The sequence below is a fragment of the Haliotis rubra genome, unplaced genomic scaffold, assembly GCF_003918875.1.
Source record: "Haliotis rubra isolate DU_JTF1 unplaced genomic scaffold, ASM391887v1 Scf360, whole genome shotgun sequence".
NCBI lineage: Eukaryota > Metazoa > Mollusca > Gastropoda > Lepetellida > Haliotidae > Haliotis > Haliotis rubra.
In genome coordinates, this window is record NW_025767036.1 from 639,009 (window position 1) to 659,561 (window position 20,553).

General features: G+C 39.1%; 2 protein-coding genes across 3 annotated transcripts in view; both read left to right on the top strand.

Moving 5' to 3' along the window:
• Positions 1-2,233: 2,233 nt before the first annotated feature.
• The window catches only part of LOC124285459 (toll-like receptor 4), a 43,150-nt gene continuing 24,830 nt past the window's right edge, over positions 2,234-20,553 (top strand). For both annotated transcript variants that reach the window (XM_046721693.1, XM_046721691.1), the window contains exon 1: positions 2,234-2,332. The gene's annotated coding sequence lies outside the window, so the exon portion shown is untranslated. The remainder of the gene's footprint in view (positions 2,333-20,553) is intronic.
• LOC124285463 (toll-like receptor 4) lies at positions 17,505-19,383 on the top strand. Its single transcript, XM_046721699.1, has one exon. It carries the CDS (start codon positions 17,641-17,643, stop codon positions 19,183-19,185), a length of 1,545 nt encoding a protein of 514 aa, XP_046577655.1. The 5' UTR covers positions 17,505-17,640; the 3' UTR covers positions 19,186-19,383.

The following is a 20,553-nucleotide window of genomic DNA, read 5'->3' on the forward strand; positions in this document are numbered from 1 at the left end:
TATAAAATAAAATGATAGTTTGTAGACATTTAACATGACGGTAAGATAAATACGTTAAATACTGCTACAAAGAGGCGTACATCAGACCGTATTACCCCCGAGAGAAGCATACAACTTATAATATAAAGGATGCGTCATCGAGTGATTGTTACTCAAGAGGTGTTACCTCACCAAACTATTGGTATTGAAAGAGCGCTTCAAGAACAACGTCAAACCATCCATTCGCGCCACTGTCTCAACGGACTACATATAAACCTGAATATACCTAAAATGTGAAATCAACTTAACAGTGACTAAAGTTATGTCCGATGTATTATCATAAATCCAAACATTGACTTCTCCAATAAGCCCTCCTTTTCAGGTGAAAAATTGTTTTGACTTTGCGAGTGTTTATTGTAGGTGACACCGCGGCCGATTGGACGACAAAACCTCCTCCTTTTCTGGTATCATCACTATTTCATAGCGGTTCCAAAACACATCCTTAAGATAAATCGAAAATCGTACTTTGCCACTGCTTTTAGCAGAGTTTTGACACACCTGACCATGTGACCGTGATACGAAACCCGATCGTAGCTATCTAGAGAGCCCAAGGGACGCAAACTGCGCTTCAAATGACTGGAACACCAATCTTATACAGTCTCATCAGCGTTACTGATAATATTTGGCACGGGTGGCCCAGTTATTTGAAGCGCCGCAATATGCTGCACGGAGTTGCGTCCCTTGGGCTCTCCAGATAGCTACGATCGTGTTTCGTATCACGGACCACATCGTCAGGTGTGTTAGCACCATGGGTTTGTGGGTTTGTTTTACCAATGTGGTGAATGTTTGTAAACCCAAATCCGTAGAAGCTTTTCTCCCACCTGTATTGATTACTATTAGCATAACCTTATTCAAAGTTCCATTCTCGCGAATCGCAACATAAGAAGCGGGGCGGCGGGGTAGCCGAGTGATTAAAGCGTTCTCTCGTCACGTCGAAGACCCGGGTTCGATGAGTACAATGTGAGAAGCCCATATTGCCAAAAGCGGCGTAAATCCAAACTCACTCACTCAATCACTCACCTAAAAGCAGATGAAACTAATATGGTTATTGTATGATATTTAATAATAACTAATCCTGAAAGCCAACCGCTAACATCTCGTTTTGGCCGTACACATCGGTGAATGTTATGAACATAAACTGCAAATGTCGGCTCTCTTCTTGATCCTGTGTATGAATTGAGTCCCCGATGGCCATCTCGGAAAATGATAGTCCTTGATAAGAGTCTGTTTCCTTATTTTAGACAATCTATTTCACCTCAAGATATTCTTTTTCTAAAATATACCCTTCAATGTAACTTGGAATACCAAAACAAAGGGATGTTGAGATGCACTGAATGACATGTGTTTGGAACAAAAAATAGTTTTCAAGAAAATATGGCAGCAACAAAATTTTGGTTGAGACTTTATTATAACAATAAATTCATCTGTTACCAACTAATATACCAAAAACAATAAGTATGATATACTGATTCACGTGACAAAAGGTTCATGGATGTTTCTACAACGGGTGCAGTGCATGCTGTTCACTGACTGGTGGCGCGTGGTCCTGTGCTTAAAGCTCAGGTCACAAATCGGTGAAGATAAGCAGCGTCGAGCTCGGAGAGTCCTTGGATGGGTGACCGTGTTTGGCAGCTTGACTCCTGAGAGTTTCTAGGACTTGAGTCCTGCCCCACAACGAAGCACATGTGACACATGTGGTCTCACCTTAGGCAAGTGAGTTTGTTCAAAATTGTCTCTGTTCACCCAGCAGGAAAATGGGTACCCGGTGGAAAAAAGTCATATGACTATAACCTTCTAGCGCCTAACAGGCAGCTTGGGTTATCCGGGGTAATAATGGCCTTGATTGTTAGCGCTATGAGCATACCTAGTGTGGAGTTTGGCGCTATATAAATGGACACATTATTATTATTATTAATTACGATGTGATCACTGCTTCCGGGTCACTATACTCTTGTGTTCACTTATTTCACAGGCCAGCATACTGTGCAGTGCTACGTATACAAATGCCATATACGGAAGAAAGTTATACGTTTACAGTATTTACAGAGCTAGTTTCACGTTTATATGAATTGATAGAAACTCATTTATCATTCACTTTCAAAGCGATGACTGTGGTCAGGAAGTGAATTTCAGTTTACACGACCACATGGCACATTTAAACTTCCTGAACTCACTTTCTATGCGCTAGCATCACTGTAACAACCGGACACGAGCAAGGGTACAGGGTACAGTGCACACTCGACACCGTAAGAAGCACATACTCTCCTTACAGTCTCTGTATGAAAGCAGTAGGGTAAGAGTTTTATGCTTGTGTGTGAAGTATTTCGCTTTAGGATTGTACTGTCCTCAGCATGCTTGCCATTAGTAATAACGTACGCCCTGGGGCACTGGGGCAGGATGTGTGTAGTATTTTTGCATTGAAAACATACCGATGAATTTCACTTTATACAAAAATGTAAATCAAATAAAGTGAAAGTAAGATTGCTAATCCTCATAACTTTACCTTGCCAGTTGAACATTAAAATCTCAGAATTGTATTCAACTTAGGATAAAAGTTGTTTAACAAACGATCATAGTTTCAAATCGCTATTATTGGTTTGTATTACAAGGGTGTGTGCACATTAAAATGAAACACCGAAAACAAGGAGGGTTGGTTTCTACGGTGGTCTAAGTTAACGCTCATCACGCACCGCACGTGCATTTGTTTCTCTGTTCCAACTACTGCGCGTACCCCCTTGTAATACAATTCAATTGGTAAGGTAAAATTATGAGGATACGCAATTTTAATTTCACTTTATTTTATTTACTTTTTTGTTTAAAATGAAATTCATCGGTACAAACAGACTATAGTTAATGTTAAATGATCCATGAGACTGTGATTCGGCAACGGGCTTTATATAAGTACATTGTACGTGGTTTCCTAGACTTTCACAAGGTAATACTTCATAGTTTAAATGATAATTTATAAAAGATATAAATAACCCTCTATCAGACTGGCGTCCCTCCACGTATCTAAGCTTGCGTCTTTGAAGGATAGAATTACTATACACCTATGGGCTTAGCCTTCAGTACAGCCTTGGAGCAAGGCTATTGGTTTCGATTTCTCGAGGTACAGCTGAGTCGACAATAGTAGTAGTAGTTTTTAGGTTGAACGTGTATTGTTTTCAAGGAGTAGTATTGAATGTTCTCAGCAATTAAATGTCACGACTCCCACAGAGAGAAGATTCACCACAATAGGGAGGGAGTCTAGTTTTACGCCGCACTCAGCAATATTCCAGCTATCTGGCGACGGTCTGTAAATAATCAAGTCTGAACCAGACAATCCAGTGATCATCAGCATGAGCATCGATCTTCGCAATTAGGAACCGATGACATGTGTCAACCAAGTCATCGAGCTTGACCACCCGATCCCGTTAGTCGCCTCTTACGACTGGCATGGGTTACTGAAGATCAATATTCTAACCCGGACCTTCACGGGTTTTCACCACAATAACTCATAATAATGGACCGTTCATAATTTATGGCAACGGGGTGATGATGATTTTTATGCAGAAGCATGTACAGTGTGAATCACCTCCCTAACATTTATGTACAAAGTAAGTGATTCCCTCTACCTTTGCATATCATGTACAAAATCAATGCCCCCCCCCCCAATTCCCCTTCCCATAATTTTAAGCAATTTTTTAAAATATCCTTATGAACAAAATTGATGACACCCACCCCACCCATTACATGTGAACAACATTGATGACCACCCCTACCTCCCAGAACCTCCCTTAAAATTATCATCACAACCCCCACCCAGGCACCCCACCCAAACGCCCCTAGCCATAAATTATGAACGGTTCCTAAAGTCAAATTCCATTTGCCTTAAGTACTTTTAATACCCTATTTTCTTTGGATCATGTTTTGATGATTTCATTACGACCATCCAACATAATGAATAAAAATGCAAACCTCGGTGAATTTTCGGACCTCGTTGTCATGATAAACGGATGAGTGATGAAGCATACACGATAAGCATCCGGTTCTTGGTGTCTCGTGGTAGAATAGTTGCCCGTCACTTCCAGAGACAACCAATATTTCCTGCCGGAGATTGTGCCTCGAGTTCTTGTTAATGATGAATCACGATACGGTTTAGAGTTCTGGATTCCAAAATAACATAACATCACAGTTCGGAGTGAGCGCAATCATAATTTGGGATCAGATCAGTAGAGAACGATGAAAACTATGTCATACAAGGTTGCTAAATTTGATTTAAAACCGAACGCGTAGTTTTTAGAGCTATTATCATTTCGTTATATACCTCTGATTTTCCAACACAGTACTTTTATCTCCATTCTACCATAACCGAGTTATTCAGATTGAAATACAATACATACTGTGTTGGAAAACCAGAGGCATATAACGTGCTTATATACCTCTGAATGACTTTGATTAACCAATCACAATCCAGTATTGACTGATGTTAGAATGGCAGTCATACATGTTTAATGTCCCTTAATAACGTTGGGGCAATCATATTTTCCTATGAATTCATAATAGGCTATATATATTGTGTCTGTACATGGGAAATGTAGTTTTGCTTTATCAATACGAGGTAGGAATCTCTTATATTGCCTGGCGTAGTGCTGGAAAAAGTAGTTATTGAAGCTCTTGGATATCAAGATGTTATTGGACCTATCGGCCATTAGCACTTCTGTCAAGAACAATTTATTGAAATGAAATGATTTGTTGAAGCAAAAAGCAGTATTTAGAGTGAATGTTTATGAAAAGCCCAAACTTGTTTTATCCAATGAATGATACCACCTTACACGTCTTGCTGTCGGTCGTCATATACAGATGTATTAGTTGTCCTAGAAGAGATACGTGGCATTTGATACACAACCAGAAATTATTGAGAATTTAAATATTGTAATTTTTGTTATTTTTTCACTCATTACTCACGTTTTAAATGTGAATATTAGCAGAACATAACTGCAGATTCAAAGACAGGTGAACAGTTAGTATTTTGTCAAGTCACCATGGGCAGCAATGCGGCTTAAATGCGGCGGGGCATACTACTGATCAAAGAAGTTAGAAAGTCGTGGTCCATGCTGTCCCGAAATCGTTTCTCAGTTTGTTTGGTCCAGAATTTCAGTGTATTAGGAAACAGCCACACAGAACTTTCATCTGAGAAAATCACATTGTCCCAGTTAAAATTTCTATACTGTAAGTACCAGTTCAACCTTCGCTCCTTTTGTTCAGGTTTCATGATCGGTGATGGAATTCCTCGACTTTTCTGCCAACCCATTGCATGCAGCTCAGTTCTAATTGTCTCCTTACAGACAGCCACAGTTCCTCTATCAATCATATCCAGCCTTAAGTTTTCTAAACTCCTTCGCTTGTTTTTAGAAACAAGAATACCAAGCCACCTCCTGTCACCGACAGTTAATATTCTTGGCCTACCTGCGCCTCCCTGGTGCTCAATGCCATATCCATTTGCAATATTTTTCAAAACACGATAAACAGTGGACAAAAGGGATGCCTGTTCTACTTGAAATCACTTTAGCTGATCTGATGTCCTTGTTATAATACTCTAAAATCAACTTCCTCTTCTCTAAATCATCCATACTGAGGATCACTGAAAATGTCGTCTGCTAGCAAGTAAACAAAGGGGGATAACTCTTCACAAACTAATGAAAAAGGATTAACGGAGATGTCTCTCTTGAATGAAACCAAGCACTTGATAGCTGGTCAAGGTTGTTTATACTAGAAATCCAATTAAACATATTCCTAACATTCTCAATAATTTCTGGTCATGCTATAACAACACTTTAAACCGGACATTCAAGTCATAAGTCGACCAGAACATCACGTGATTCAATGATTTTGAGGACAAAACGAGTGTCAACTTTGAATTACTGTGAAGAGTGTTTTTTTATTCTATGCAAAGAAAAACGTTTCAATTACCACACAAACATAAACAGGAGATTGAAACCTTGGGAAGTAACCCCAACCGGAAAGTAGAAGGTCAGTTATGTCACATTTTGTAATATTTTAATTGTATGGTATTTCCGTGGTTAAGAACTATGAAACTGACATAAAAAGAGCTATTACAAGCAGACACAAGTATATGCATGCTGCTACATATATTAAATAACCTTGAGTGGAGCGTTAAACCCCATTTCTCTTCACGCAGTGACCTACTTGCACAAGGCGGATTAGCACGTCATTAGCATAATTTCAAATATAGATCTATTTTGCCTGTGGGGCAATGCATTCTGGTAGTCGTTGAAAGAGACACAGAGACGTAGGTCAAGTCATGTCGGGTCGTAGTAGTTCCTTGTTGTTGTGATTTATATTTGTGATGAGGAAAAAGAGCGTGATAATATAATTTTGAATTTATAATGCGCCTTTCCCGTGTAGAAGGCATATGCTCAAATCTGTAACACGCAATCTAATTATTATTACCCGGATAACCCAAAGTGCCTGTGAGGCGCTAGAAGGTTAATAGTCACATGACTTATCCCACCGGGTACCTGTGTTTGCTGTGTAAAGGCAAGTTTAAGCAAACTCACTTGCCTAAGGTGAGACCACATACATATTCATGATAACGGTTTGCATTGGTCCGTATAGAGTTTCGACCGATATGAAAATATTATAAAAGTAAAAGTCATGATTCTGTCTTATACATTGTGACTTAAAAGTACATAGTGGATATTTTACAACACCCTTAAGAATATAATAATAGAGGATATTTTGTTAATGTTGTTTATCAACATAATATAAAATGCGCCACGAATGAACATATCAACGTTGTCAGACCACTCGATGAAATATACATGTTATTTGACAACATTAACAAAATATCCTGTTTATTATATTTTGATCATTTGTTTATAAATGATCGAAACATCGAATTAGTCTGCATTTTATTACGTAACCCAGTTGTAGTTCCAGGCAAAAGTGATATTCTACTCAGTGAAATAACATGTTGTTCTAAATACCATTTATATTTCCATCAATATGTACAGTATTTCACCCTTAAGAATATAATAAATCTATTTATTTCTATTTATTCTGTGTTCACACATACACTACAAGAGTAGGACTGGCAAATGGTTGGTTATTGTTCTAAATATGTATAAAACAACGTTGGATATAAATCAAATCAAATCCTCGAAACTGTGTGTAAAATGGGGTAAGGGAATTCGAGAAAATATATTTCAAGCTGGATGTTAAGTGACACATAAAATATTGTTTGCAAAATATCCTTTTATGTTCGCATGCAATCAAACACAATAAACTAATAACTGGTAAACTACATTAATGTAGGTGAAAATATATAGATTTGTCACTTAGATTATCAAGCATTTCCAGATAACAAATGAAAATGTTTAACAGGAAAAATGCTTGGAATATGTTCATTGCGATGTCTCATTGTTAATAAGATGATGCAATATGTTTAATTTCCACGTGTGTACTCAACATTATGCCTGTGTTAATGAGAAACCTGGCATACGGTAGTCAAGGAGTCAAGGTGCCCTTGCATTAATGATAACTGAGTTTGACACATGTATAGGCAAAACAGATCATGTATTTGCACAGACAGTCTAAAAAATATTTTGACGTATGAAATCTCAATTCTGTTTTGCCACCTAGATATACAAAGACAAGACGTATTCCCAATGTCGTCTTTGCATTACCATGGGAACAGAAAAAATATTACAATTAGTCAAAAGGTCACGTTGTTGTTGGACTTTGATTATGTTGATAAGTGTTAATCGTTTCTTCATCTTCATTGTAAAGATTGTCATGGTAAATTGTACCAAACTGTATTTAAAGGTCTATCCACCGATGTCCAAGAGTAACTAAAGCCAGTATCTGATACTGGCACCGGTGTCCCCCAAGGTCGTGCATTTAGTCACGTATTATTCATTCCTTTTTACACAGTTTCATGCAGCATGAGGCCAACATGTTTCTCGTGGAATTATTGTATCTAAAAACAATTACAAGATACTGTTATGGTTTGCTAATGCTATTTTCGTGTTTGAACTGTTTTTAACGGGTGTATTCTGCAATTTGTAGTCCTATACATTGTTTATTATTAGTAATGGCAAATGTATACACACACAAGCAGTGGTATTAAATAGTTCAGGGAGTCACTTAGGATATGAAGTAGACATCGAACCGAGTTGCAATATTAGGTACACCTTCTTACAGCCGTGCGGGGCGGTGGGGTAGCCTAACCCAGCCCATTTCTGGTGTCCCCTGACGTGATATTGATGCAATATTGCTAAAAGCGGCGTAAAACCACACCCACTCACTCACACATATGGCTGTGTAGGAATAGCTTCTGATGAGTTCAGGCTAATCAGGGTTTATAGTACACGGTGGTAGTGGATTTGCTTAATAAAGAGATAATGTAGGGTTTGTGAATTACAGCTCTGTCCCTTAACGGATAGACCTACGCCATTGGAGGGGAATATGTTTGTCAAGGCACAATTTGTGAGGGTAAAGATAATTCGTCGTCTTATGGTAGTGCCTGGATTGAGTGATACAATTGCTTGGCAGAGAGTGTTGCAAGTGCAGTGCCCAACGCTCGTAAATCGGCCACCAGCCACTCTGGGCCATTGGATGAAGTTTTTCACCCAAAGCAAAGCAAAGCCTGATGCAAAGGTTATTTTTCCAGTTTTAGTTCGTTCAGGGATAGGCAGTTATGGATAATATCGATAACTTATCGTTCCCAAGTGTTGACTTGACTGACCATTGTTGTTAGCATATGTCCGGTGATCCACTAGAGGTTTCAAATTGTCCCGTAGAGAAAACAAATCTGAGGTTGAAAGAGGGCTTTCTGGTCAGTGTCATGTCCAGGTCGATGGCAACTAGGTAGTTTAGCCTGAGGTAACCCAGGTCGAATTGTCGGGCAGTTGTGTGTCTGGAGTGTTTGCTCGTCGGAAGATGCCGTGTATTGAGATTGGAGCTAGCTCTGCATCTATAGGTGTTAAGGTACACAATGAACGTTTCCGGGCTTCGGTATGAAGGGTACCTCAATCGGTCGGGAACAGTGGTGCTTCCGATTCTCATAAGTTGTCAAGTAAGTTTAGATCCGATGAGTTTGTGTCGGAAATTGAAATGTACTTAGAGGAAATATTGGGGGAATGAACAAATATATAGCAAGAGTTAATATTTCACTGTATAATGAATATGGCCAGGGAATCCTAGATAATTGGGAGATAGGTAACAGATTTTTGAGACACGAAGTCATCAGTCTCGCTGCTAAAGATATGCAGTCATTTAGGCCGTACGAAGACTTACCATTTCATTGTATCAGATTCAGTTATGCCGTGGATGTAACATAATTCTGAAGAATGTCACAACACAGAGTAAATTCAACCGACATATGTATTAGGAGTTAACCTTAAGAAATACAAATATATTACATAACCGCCTACCAGTACGTGTTGAAACTAGTACGTGTTTCCGTGTTGAAAGTGAGTGAGCGAGGGAGTTGGGTTTTACGTCACTTTTAGCAATATTCCATCAATATCACTGCCGGGGACATCAGGAATGGGCTTCACGCGAACGTTTTAACCACTGGGCTACCCCACCGTCCCACTCAAGTTGAAACTAACTGGAAATCAGTCCTTAAAGGAAACACTTGGTTGATACTGGATTGTATGGTTCAGATTCGATTATTTACAGACTTCGGCCATATAATTGGAATAGTGCTGAGTGCAGCAGTAAAACCAACCGTATCAGTAGATGCGCCTTACTCTATAAGTCCATGCATTCAACACGTGTGCATAAGCAGCACCTAAAATCGCTAAATGATTGCACTCCCCTAACCAAGTATGCTTTTTTATTATGATATCACTGGTGCAATAAACAACAATAATGGTACCACATTTCGGTGAGTTTTGTGCAAAATGTATGGCAGTTGCAATAGTGAGTGTCTTTCAGGAGTAACCACATATCCATTACCACGTCAAAGTGTTTTTTCCGAGATCAAGTAATCGTTTCTTTCGAGATACGACAGTCCTGATATATACTAATATGTTGCCCGAGGTGTTAAGTGGGCACGTGAACCTACAAGGTTTATAGCTTCTACAAAGTATTTCTAGCTGACAAAGTTTTTCTATTACCCCAACTCTATATATCCCACATTAGTTAACCGGACTCTAATAATGATAATTAATGAAGAAATTTGCCGGGACCAAAGAATAGTGTTTACTTATCCGGTATGTTTAGTTAAGCGGTCTTTACTTAAGCGGTTTCTACTGTATATAACAACCATTTCAGTCAATCTTTTTCTATTGACCAGAGTTATTCGAAAAGAACTGATAAATATAAAAATATATGAATACAGATGTGCTTATGCAATAGTTACAACGCTTTTCAGCTCATTTCACTCATTAACTTAAGCACTAATACTATTAAAGTCTGTGATAAAGTTGTATCAGCAGTCATGATTGCTGTGGATCCTAAAGTACTGTCGGAAATAGAAAAAAAACCCTATTTTTCTCATTTATATCTACAATTTATGTAGGTAATATGTTCTGGCTAACTACCGTCTCAGTGATAGGGAGATAAGATAGGAAACTTAGAAAAAGGACTTTACTAAGGAAAGATTAGTGCAGAAATGAGCAATGCGGTTTTTTTCGATGTCCAAAGCGACTGATTTGGAACAGACCATGGCTTAAAGCAATTTAGTGTGCGATGATAGTGTATTTCAAAGGACACTTTTAAATTGAAATTAAACTTATCTTCATTATAAACGAAAGCTGACGTAAAAAATAATAACGTTAATACTGACACTATTGAGGATGTAGCTACCATGGAGTCTCACTGCCACTATAAAAAAGAAACTGGTAGGAGGGGTCGTCTCAAATCAAAACAATACGGATGTCGCAGGCGGTGGTGGGAGTCGGGCTGAGGGATTGAGATATCAGCTGAGATAACATAACCCTTTAGGGAAATTAAACTGGGGAAGCAAACTGCATGTCAAAACAATTTACAAATAATATCCTGTCCTGTCGATCTTCGGGTGGTCATACCACCTATATATTTTGAGACATTTAATACGATGGCTGATTTAAGCTTTTCTAGGGTATCATACTCTATTACATATGTCAACATAAACTTTATGAAAGAAAGACACGTAAGATGTTTAGCAATAGATGAGACATATTCAACACACTGTCACATGACTTCTGAGATGATCCCTTGTGCCTGTAAGCAGCATATGCATTTCATGCTATGTGAGTCGACGGTCCGTCGTCATACCTGGCTGAGCGACCTAATTGCCATCTATTGCCTGATCTATTGTTTTCAGCAGCTATTCGTATTTTTTTCTCAGTTGTGCCCGATTTTACGAGTAAACATTCTTTTCTGGATATCCTATAACGCATCCCTCAGAACGCCCAGTTAAGCCGATGTGGGTTATTTCGACATATGATATTTGCAATCGTGTAAGTTTTAGGTATACAGAGTAACAGCCTAAAAACATTTTTTTTCTATTTCCTCCAGTACTTTAGTCACTGTTGTTTCACAATGAAGAGGTCAGAATGATTTCGAGCAGATAATGCTACAGTTTGTTTTCATTTTAACGTGGGAAACCACCTTCCCTTCCAAATTATACCCAAGAGTTGCTATTCAGTGGAAACAAGCTGACCAAACTCTGCAACGATTCCTTTGTACATCTAACTTTACTGATGCGTTTAGATTAGACAAATAACAGTGTAAACTTCAATGAAACGGCAGCTTTAGCTCCTTTGCGAAACCTACGGAATCTGTCATTACGGGGAAATAACTTAACATACAAGGCTTTTTCCCCTTCAGTATTTCAAAGTTGCACAACCTTACAACACTTAACATAAATGACAACATTGCCACAGATGACCCTACAGTGGAATACCCAAGTGATGCCTTAGAAAATCTGGTATCTCTTACTACTTTGTATATTGATGGTCTAAGGAATAAAACATTTGGATCGGGTTTTTCAAAACTAAAGCATCTAACTCATCTAACAATCCAGAGTAGAGGAAACAAGTGTGGCATGTATGGTGTAACAAACGATACGTTTAAAAAACGTACCCAATCTCGAACATGTAAAGATTATTAATTGTCATCTTCACTATATTGCAAAGGGATCTTTTGCTCATCAAGACAATCTCAAAACTTTAGATCTGTCTTCTAATCAGTTTTAATATATTTATTTCCGGTACTGAAAGGCCACAGGCCTGTAGTACAATGCATTTATAAATCAATATTTACACGCACGGATAATATACATGAAGAAGGGAAAATAATCAACTTTAGGTTACATTGTGTTCTGAGATATATTCTGTCCTAAACAACATGGCATAGTAAACAAACATGGACAAGTTTTGAAGTATAGTATGGGTTATGTTATTCAACAATGCTGAGAATTTATAAAGGTTTGGATGGGCACAATGATATTTCTTAATATACAACTTTCTGATGGAATTATAAGCAGGGCAAATTAAAAGAAAATGATATTCATCTTCTATTTGGTTAAGATCACATAGTTTGCAAGTTCTATTTTCTTTTTTGACATTTTTAAATCTTCTGATGCGCCGTAAAATGTTTACGATAATCGTGGCCTTGGCCCCACCCCTAGTGGGAGTGTTCCCTTGGAGGGCGACGCGAATCCGACCTGAGACCACGACGACGGGACGACCTTGGCTGTTGCTACGCTCTCGCGAGGTGTTCCCAGCATGGTGTGAGGGAGACTGGGTGGGTGCAGGTGTGTCTGTCGTCCTATCCGGGTCGTCCCAGGGTGCTTCCATCAGTTTGTTACCCTTGAAATAGTAACGTATGTTAGGGTTTTCACTGCTTCGTCGTTGAAGTTCCTTACGTTGGTAAGTTGTGAGGTCGTTAGCAATCCCCACCCCCTGGTCCTTCAGAACACTCCTCATTTTCACCGATTGCCACTTATCCTCTCAATGACACATGCGAGCTATAATGGGCCTAGCCTTGTCACCCTTCTTAGTAGACAGTCTATGTGCCCTTTCTATATCCCTCGGGACTAAAGGTGGGAGATTCTTCACTACCCTGGCCTTATTGAGAACTGTCAAAACTTTATCCTTACTCTCAGTGTATGTCTCTCGTTGACCGCTCTCAGGCACATTATATAGCACGACATTGTTTCGTCTGCTACGTTGCTCTTGATCCTCCAGTTTAGTGTCTAATTCTTCCAAATACTTCTCAATACCCACTGTCCTGTCATTCAAAGCCTCATTATCTAATTTCATCACATCCTGCTCTTGTTTACTAGTGTTTATGTCCTCTCTGAGTTCGTGGATGTCAGATTTCATGTCTCTAATGTCATCTTTGAAAGATCTTATATCCCTATATAATCTATCCTTACTCGCCTTTATCTGTTTCACAATGTCCCTCCTCATCTCATCTAGACCATCAATAGGACCGGGATTGAGTTCTATATCTCCTGACAGATGTAACGTTGAAGGAATCAGTTTCTTTACTGGGAGAGTTGCTGTTATCAGATGTTTATAGCACAAATCACTGGTCAGTCTTGAGCTATCTGTGACGTCACTATTGTCGCACAAATGTAAACAAACATTTTCCCCAGTCAGTAGATCAAACTCAAGACGCCCGATATCAGCACAAACCTCCACATATCGCACAAGGGAAAAGGACAAGATGAGATGTATAGAGAATAGCACAGCACAGAGAGTCAGTCTGCCGGGTACATCAGAGCTGGCGGTGTATGGGGTGTAGGAGTCACAATGATCTCACTTTCAAAGGTGTTACAAATGCTATGTATGGAATAGCTTCATCACTTGAAGGGTTATTCATTGATGCAATAGAAAGTCCATTTGAAGTTTGTGTTTTTGTGAAAACCTTCAAAATACCAGTCTCACTGAACTGCATGTGAATAGGAACAGTGTGACAATATTTCAGGAAGGCGCACTGAGTCTTTTCCCCAAATCACTGAAAAATACACATATGAAAGGAAGCAGATTTCAGTATGGTGCTTACGTTTTCGAAATTTCATCTTTGGTTGGTTTAGAAGTGGTCGATATTGGAGGTTATGTCAATAGAAGACTGCCGTTTCCGTCTTTGGATGATTTCAAACACATGCCTGTTCTTTTTAAAAGCCATAGGTCTGTATACGTTGATGATGAATATTCATCCTATCCTCCTTTTACTATTCTTCTACCTCCAAACCTACAGAAACTAGATTTTTCAGAGTCACAAATGTACTTTCATATCACAAGAGTTCAAGTTGGTGAGAACAACATGACAGAAATTGATGCTTCACGGAACCTGTTTACAGAGTGGATTGGCGATGTTATTGGATTTGAAAAACTTGAAACCTTAAATCTATCATATAACATTGCGAATTTTGCCACTTCGCAATTTTTCGGGTCTTTCAAGAACCTTAAACATTTGGACATTTCCAACAATCTTTTGGGAACTGTTCTGGGGAATATCTCCAATGGTAACATGTTCAGTGCCCTAAGCAAACTTCAAACGTTGGACCTATCAGCACACTACATAAATAACTACTCATACTCTCTTTTTTCGAACCTATCATCACTGAGAGTGTTAAACATTTCTAAGAATACGATATATGCCTTACACTATGATATAATACACATGAAGAACCTAAGTGTTTTACAGTGTTCCGGGAACCAAATACACTGGTTAACTAAAACGTTTACAACCAGTCTTGACAAACTCTCGGATGATCAGAATATAACGGTAGATCTATCTGGAAACCCCATCCATTGCAGTTGCATCAGCATTTGGTTTCTGTCATGGATGATAACAGCTAAAGCTAAAGGCGCCATTTTCTTTGGAAATCTTTCAGATTATGTATGCATTTATGATGATGGACATTCTGTGGAACTTGATAACTTGGGAAAGGTTGTTGCAGATTTAACATCCTGGTGTCAACATGTCTCTGTGCATTTTGGGTTGTTCGTTGGAATGTCTTTAGTGGTCTTTTTTACTGTTAGCATGGTCATTTGTTCTCTTCTGTATCGATTTCGTTGGAAATTGAAATATGTTTATTATGCAGCACGTCACAGATACAGTACGACACACTCATCCAACCACACGTTCGTCTACGATGCCTTTGTTTCCTTCGCAGAAGAAGATCATGACTTTGTTGTTAATGAGCTCCTGGTGAAGTTAGAGGAAGAATCAGACATGAGTCTGAATTTCCATCAGCGGGACTTCACCGCTGGTCGCCCTATAGCTCACAATATCATTGAAGCTGTCAAAACTAGTAGAAAAACACTGGTTATCTCGTCCAGTCATTTCTTAAAGAGCTCCTGGTGTGTCCACGAGCTTCAGATGGCTCACATGGAGAGTGTGTCTACCGGTAGGGACGTGTTGCTGATTATTATGATGGAGCACATTCCAACCAACCAAATCCCAGTGGAAATATTGTATCATATACAATCGGATTCCTATTTGGAATACCCACTGGAAGGAGAGAAGGTGATGTTCTGGAGAAATCTTATTGGAAGTCTGAAAGAATAAAGAACTTTTCGAGACGCCTTAGACTTGGACATGCATAGAACTTACTGAAACGTACCAGCATGTATCCCCGACAAGGTACAAAAAATACAATGAAAAATGTAATATTTGGAGCAGCTGCAGCTGGTTGAAAAACGTGATCGAATGGTATTCGATTCCCGGAAATTGCAAGATTATTCACTGCGTATTGACATGTACAAATATCGCACACAATTGTATTGTTGCGTAGTCAGCAGTGTTGACGTCATTCAAATCATATTGCGACCTAAAGTCGGAATGACGTCACAAAAGAACAGATCCAGATGATACCATGGGAACCAGCTGAAACTGCCAGCAGATAATACCACAGTTTGTTTTCATTTTAACGTGGGAAACCACCTTCCTTCCAAATTATACCCAAGAGTTGCCATTCAGTGGAAACAAGCTGACCAAACTCTGCAACGATTCCTTTGTACATCTAACTTTACTGATGCGTTTAGATTTGACAAATAACAGTGTAAACTTCAATGAAACGGCAGCTTTAGCTCCTTCTATGAAACCCATGGAATCTGGGTCATTACGGGAAATAACTTAACATACAAGGCTTTTTCCCCTTCAGTATTTCAAAAGTTGCAATAACCTTACAACACTTAACATAAATGACAACATTGCCACAGATGACCCTTACAGTGGAATACCCAAGAAGTGATGCCTTAGAAATCTGGTATCTCTTACTACTTTGTATATTGATGGTCTAAGGAATAAAACATTTGGATCGGGTTTTTCAAAACTAAAGCATCTAACTCATCTAACAATCCAGAGTAGAGGAAACAAGTGTGGCATGTATGGTGTAACAAACGATACGTTTAAAAAACGTACCCAATCCTCGAACATGTAAAGATTATTAATTGTCATCTTCACTATATTGCAAAGGGATCTTTGCTCATCAAGACAATCTCAAAACTTTATAGATCTGTCTTCTAATCAGTTTTAATATATTTATTTCCGGTACTGAAAGGCCACAGGCCTGTAGTACAATGCATTTATAAATCAATATTTACACGCACGGATAATATACATGAAGAAGGAAAATAATCAACTTTTAGGTTACATTGTGTTCTGAGATATATTCTGTCCTAAACAACATGGCATAGTAAACAAACATGGCCAAGTTTTGAAGCATAGTATGGATTTTGTTATTCAACAATGCTGAGAATTTATAAAAGCTTGGATGGGCACAATAATATTTCTTAATATACAACTTTCTGATGGAATTATAAGCAGGGCAAATTAAAGGAAAATGATATTCATCTTCTATTTGGTTAAGATCACATGGTTTGCAAGATCTATTTTCTTTTTGGACATTTTAAAAATCTTCTGATGCGCCGCAAAATGCTTCACGATAATCGTGGCCTTGGCCCCACCCCTAGTGGGAGTGTTCCCTTGGAGGGCGACGCGAATCCGACCCGAGACCACCGACAGGGGACGACCTTGGCTGTTGCTACGCTCTCGCGAGGTGTCCCAGCATGGTGTGAGGGAGACTGGGTGGGTGCAGGTGTGTCTGTCGTCCCATCCGGGTCGTCCCAGGGTGCTTCCATCAGTTTGTTACCCTTGAAATAGCAACGCATGTTAGGGCTTTCACTGCTTCGTCGCTGAAGTTCCTTATGTTGGCGGTAAGTTGTGAGGTCGTTAGCAATCCCCACCCCTGGTCCTTCAGAACACTCCTCATTTTCACCGATTGCCACTTATCCTCCTCAATGACACATGAGCTATAATGGGCCTAGCCTTGTCACCCTTCTTAGTAGACAGTCTATGTGCCCTTTCTATATCCCTCTGGACTAAAGGTGGGAGATTCTTCACTACCCTGGCTCCCTGAGCTAACTTTCAATGGTGTTACAAATGCTACGTATCGAATAGCGTCATCACTTGAAGGGTTATTCATTGATGCAATAGTAAGTCCATTCGCGGTTTGTGTTGTCATTGAAAAGCCGTTTTGTGAAAACCTTCAAAATACCAGTCTCACTGAACTGCATGCGAATAGTAACAGCGTGACAATGTTTCAGGAAGGCGCACTGAACCTTTTCCCCAAATCATTGAAAAATATATATGAAAGGAAGCAGATTTCAGTATGGTGCTTACGTTTTCGAAATTCCATCTTTGTTTGGTTTAGAAGTGGTCGATATTGGAGGTTATGTCAATAGAAGACTGCCGTTTCCGTCATTGGATGATTTCAAACACATGCCTGTTCTTTTTAAAAGCCTTAGTTCTGTATACGTTGATGATGTCTATTCATCCTATCCTCCTTTTACTATTCTTCTACCTCCAAACCTACAGAAACTAGATTTTTCAGGGTCACAAATGTACTTTCATATCACAAGAGTTCAAGTTGGTGAGAACAACATGACAGAAATTGATGCTTCACGGAACCTGTTTACAGAGTGGATTGGCGATGTTATTGGATTTGAAAAACTTGAAACCTTAAATCTATCATATAACATTGCAAATTTTGCCACTTCGCAATTTTTCGGGTCTTTCAAGAACCTTAAACATTTGGACATTTCCAACAATCTTTTGGGAACTGTTCTGGGGAATATCTCCAATGGTAACATGTTCAGTGCTCTAAGCAAACTTCAAACGTTGGACCTATCAGCAAACTACATAAATAACTACTCATACGCTCTTTTTTCGAACCTATCATCACTGAGAGTGTTAAACATTTCTAAGAATACGATATATGCCTTACACTTTGATATAATACACATGAAGAACCTAAGTGTTTTACAGTGTTCCGGGAACCAAATACACTGGTTAACTAAAACGTTTACAACCAGTCTTGACAAACTCTCGGATGATCACAACATAACGGTAGACGTATCTGGAAACCCCATCCATTGCAATTGCATCAACATTTGGTTTCTGTCATGGATGATGAAAGCTAAAGCTAAAGGCGCCATTTTCTTTGGAAATCTTTCAGATTATGTTTGCATTTATGATGATGGACATTCCGTGGAACTTGATAACTTGGAAAAGGTTGTTGCAGATTTAACATCCTGGTGTCAACATGTCTCTGTGCATTTTGGGTTGTTCGTTGGAATATCTTTAGTGGTCCTTGTTACTTTTAGTGTGCTTATTTGTTCTCTACTGTATCGATTTCGTTGGAAATTGAAATATGTTTATTATGCAGCACGTCACAGATACAGTACGACACACTCATCCAACCACACGTTCGTCTACGATGCCTTTGTTTCCTTCGCAGAAGAAGATCGTGACTTTGTTGTTAATGAGCTCCTGGTGAAGTTAGAGGAAGAGTCAGACATGAGACTGAACTTCCATCAGCGGGACTTCACCGCTGGTCGCCCTATAGCTCACAATATCATTGAAGCTGTTAAAACTAGTAGAAGAACACTGGTTATCTTGTCCAGTCATTTCTTAAAGAGCTCCTGGTGTGTCCACGAGCTTCAGATGGCTCACATGGAGAGTGTGTCTACTGGTAGGGACGTGTTGCTGATTATTATGATGGAGCACATTCCAACCAACCAAATCCCAGTGGAAATATTGTATCATATACAATCGGATTCTTATTTAGAATACCCACTTGAAGGAGAGAAGGTGATGTTCTGGAGAAATCTTATTGGAAGTCTGAAAGAATAAAGAACTTTTTGAGACGCCTTAGACTTGGACATGCATAGAACTTACTGAAACGTACCAGCATGTATCCCCGACAAGGTACAAAAAATACAATGAAAAATGTAATATTTGAAGCAGCTGCAGCTGGTTGAAAAACGTGATCGAATGGTATTCGATTCCCGGAAATTGCAAGATTATTCACTGCGTATTGACACGTACACAATATCGCACACAATTGTATTGTTGCGTCGTCAGCAGTGGTGACGTCATTCAAATCATATTGCGACGTGAAGTCGGAATGACGTCACAAAAGAACAGATCCAGATGATACCATGGGAACCAGCTGAAACTGCCAGCTGATGACACTTTACTGCCGTACCAGCACTCGATGTCAATGAGTGTAGACAGTAAAACTCATGTGGGCCTTTTGATTTGCTTTTGTGTTTACAATGTCGACAAACATCATGTGTTGGTCAATTTCCGTGTGTTATTAAGTATTTGGAACACGGTAATATTTCATTTGAAACCTCCGGCTAATGCCGTCGGACCCAAATGAATTGCCGTGCTTCAAATACTCAATAACGCCCGGAAATTGGCCAACACATGATGTTTATCTCCTAAATGAATCGTTTAACTAGTTGTACCAACAGCTCATGCACGTCACTTAACTCAGCAAAGAGAGATTGATGTTGCTTCAAATGTATCCACCGATGAATAGAATGAACACGATCCACAAATAAAAAACAAAATTAATCTCTTTTATTGTCAATACATGTATATCATACAAGTTGCACTTCCCTCTGTTAATGTTCGGATCAAATATATTTCCAATTGCATAATATTGCTACATTGTGTGTTATGTTTGGAACTGTTGCTTAAGTTATCATTAGTAAGCAATATTCTTGCATAACATGTGAGACGCCAGAGCTGGGTTTGACAGAATGTACCCATGTGTTTCTCTTACCGCTGACTAAGAATCCTCCTCGTTGTCGTCGGCAATCATCTACTGGTGTAACAGGTTTCATATGAAAGGTGAGTGAGTGAGTGAGTGAGTGAGTGAGTGAGTGAGTAATATTCCAGCAATAAGATGGCGGGAGACACCAGAACTGGGCTTGACAGAATGTACCCATGTGGGGAATCGAACCCGGCTCATTTCAGTAACGAGAGTACACGTCAACCAATAGGCTAGCTCATCGTGCCTATTGTTTGAAAAGTACGTGTCATTGAAATAAAATAACCCTTGTGATAAATTGATGGCTGTAGCTTAATCATTTATTGAAACTTGAAACTTGATTTCCTAGATGTAGAGATAGTAGTTTCAAACATAGTAGGTCATTGCCACACAAAGAATAAGGTTTATTCACCGTGGTAATGTTGTGGAAGTTACTTCAG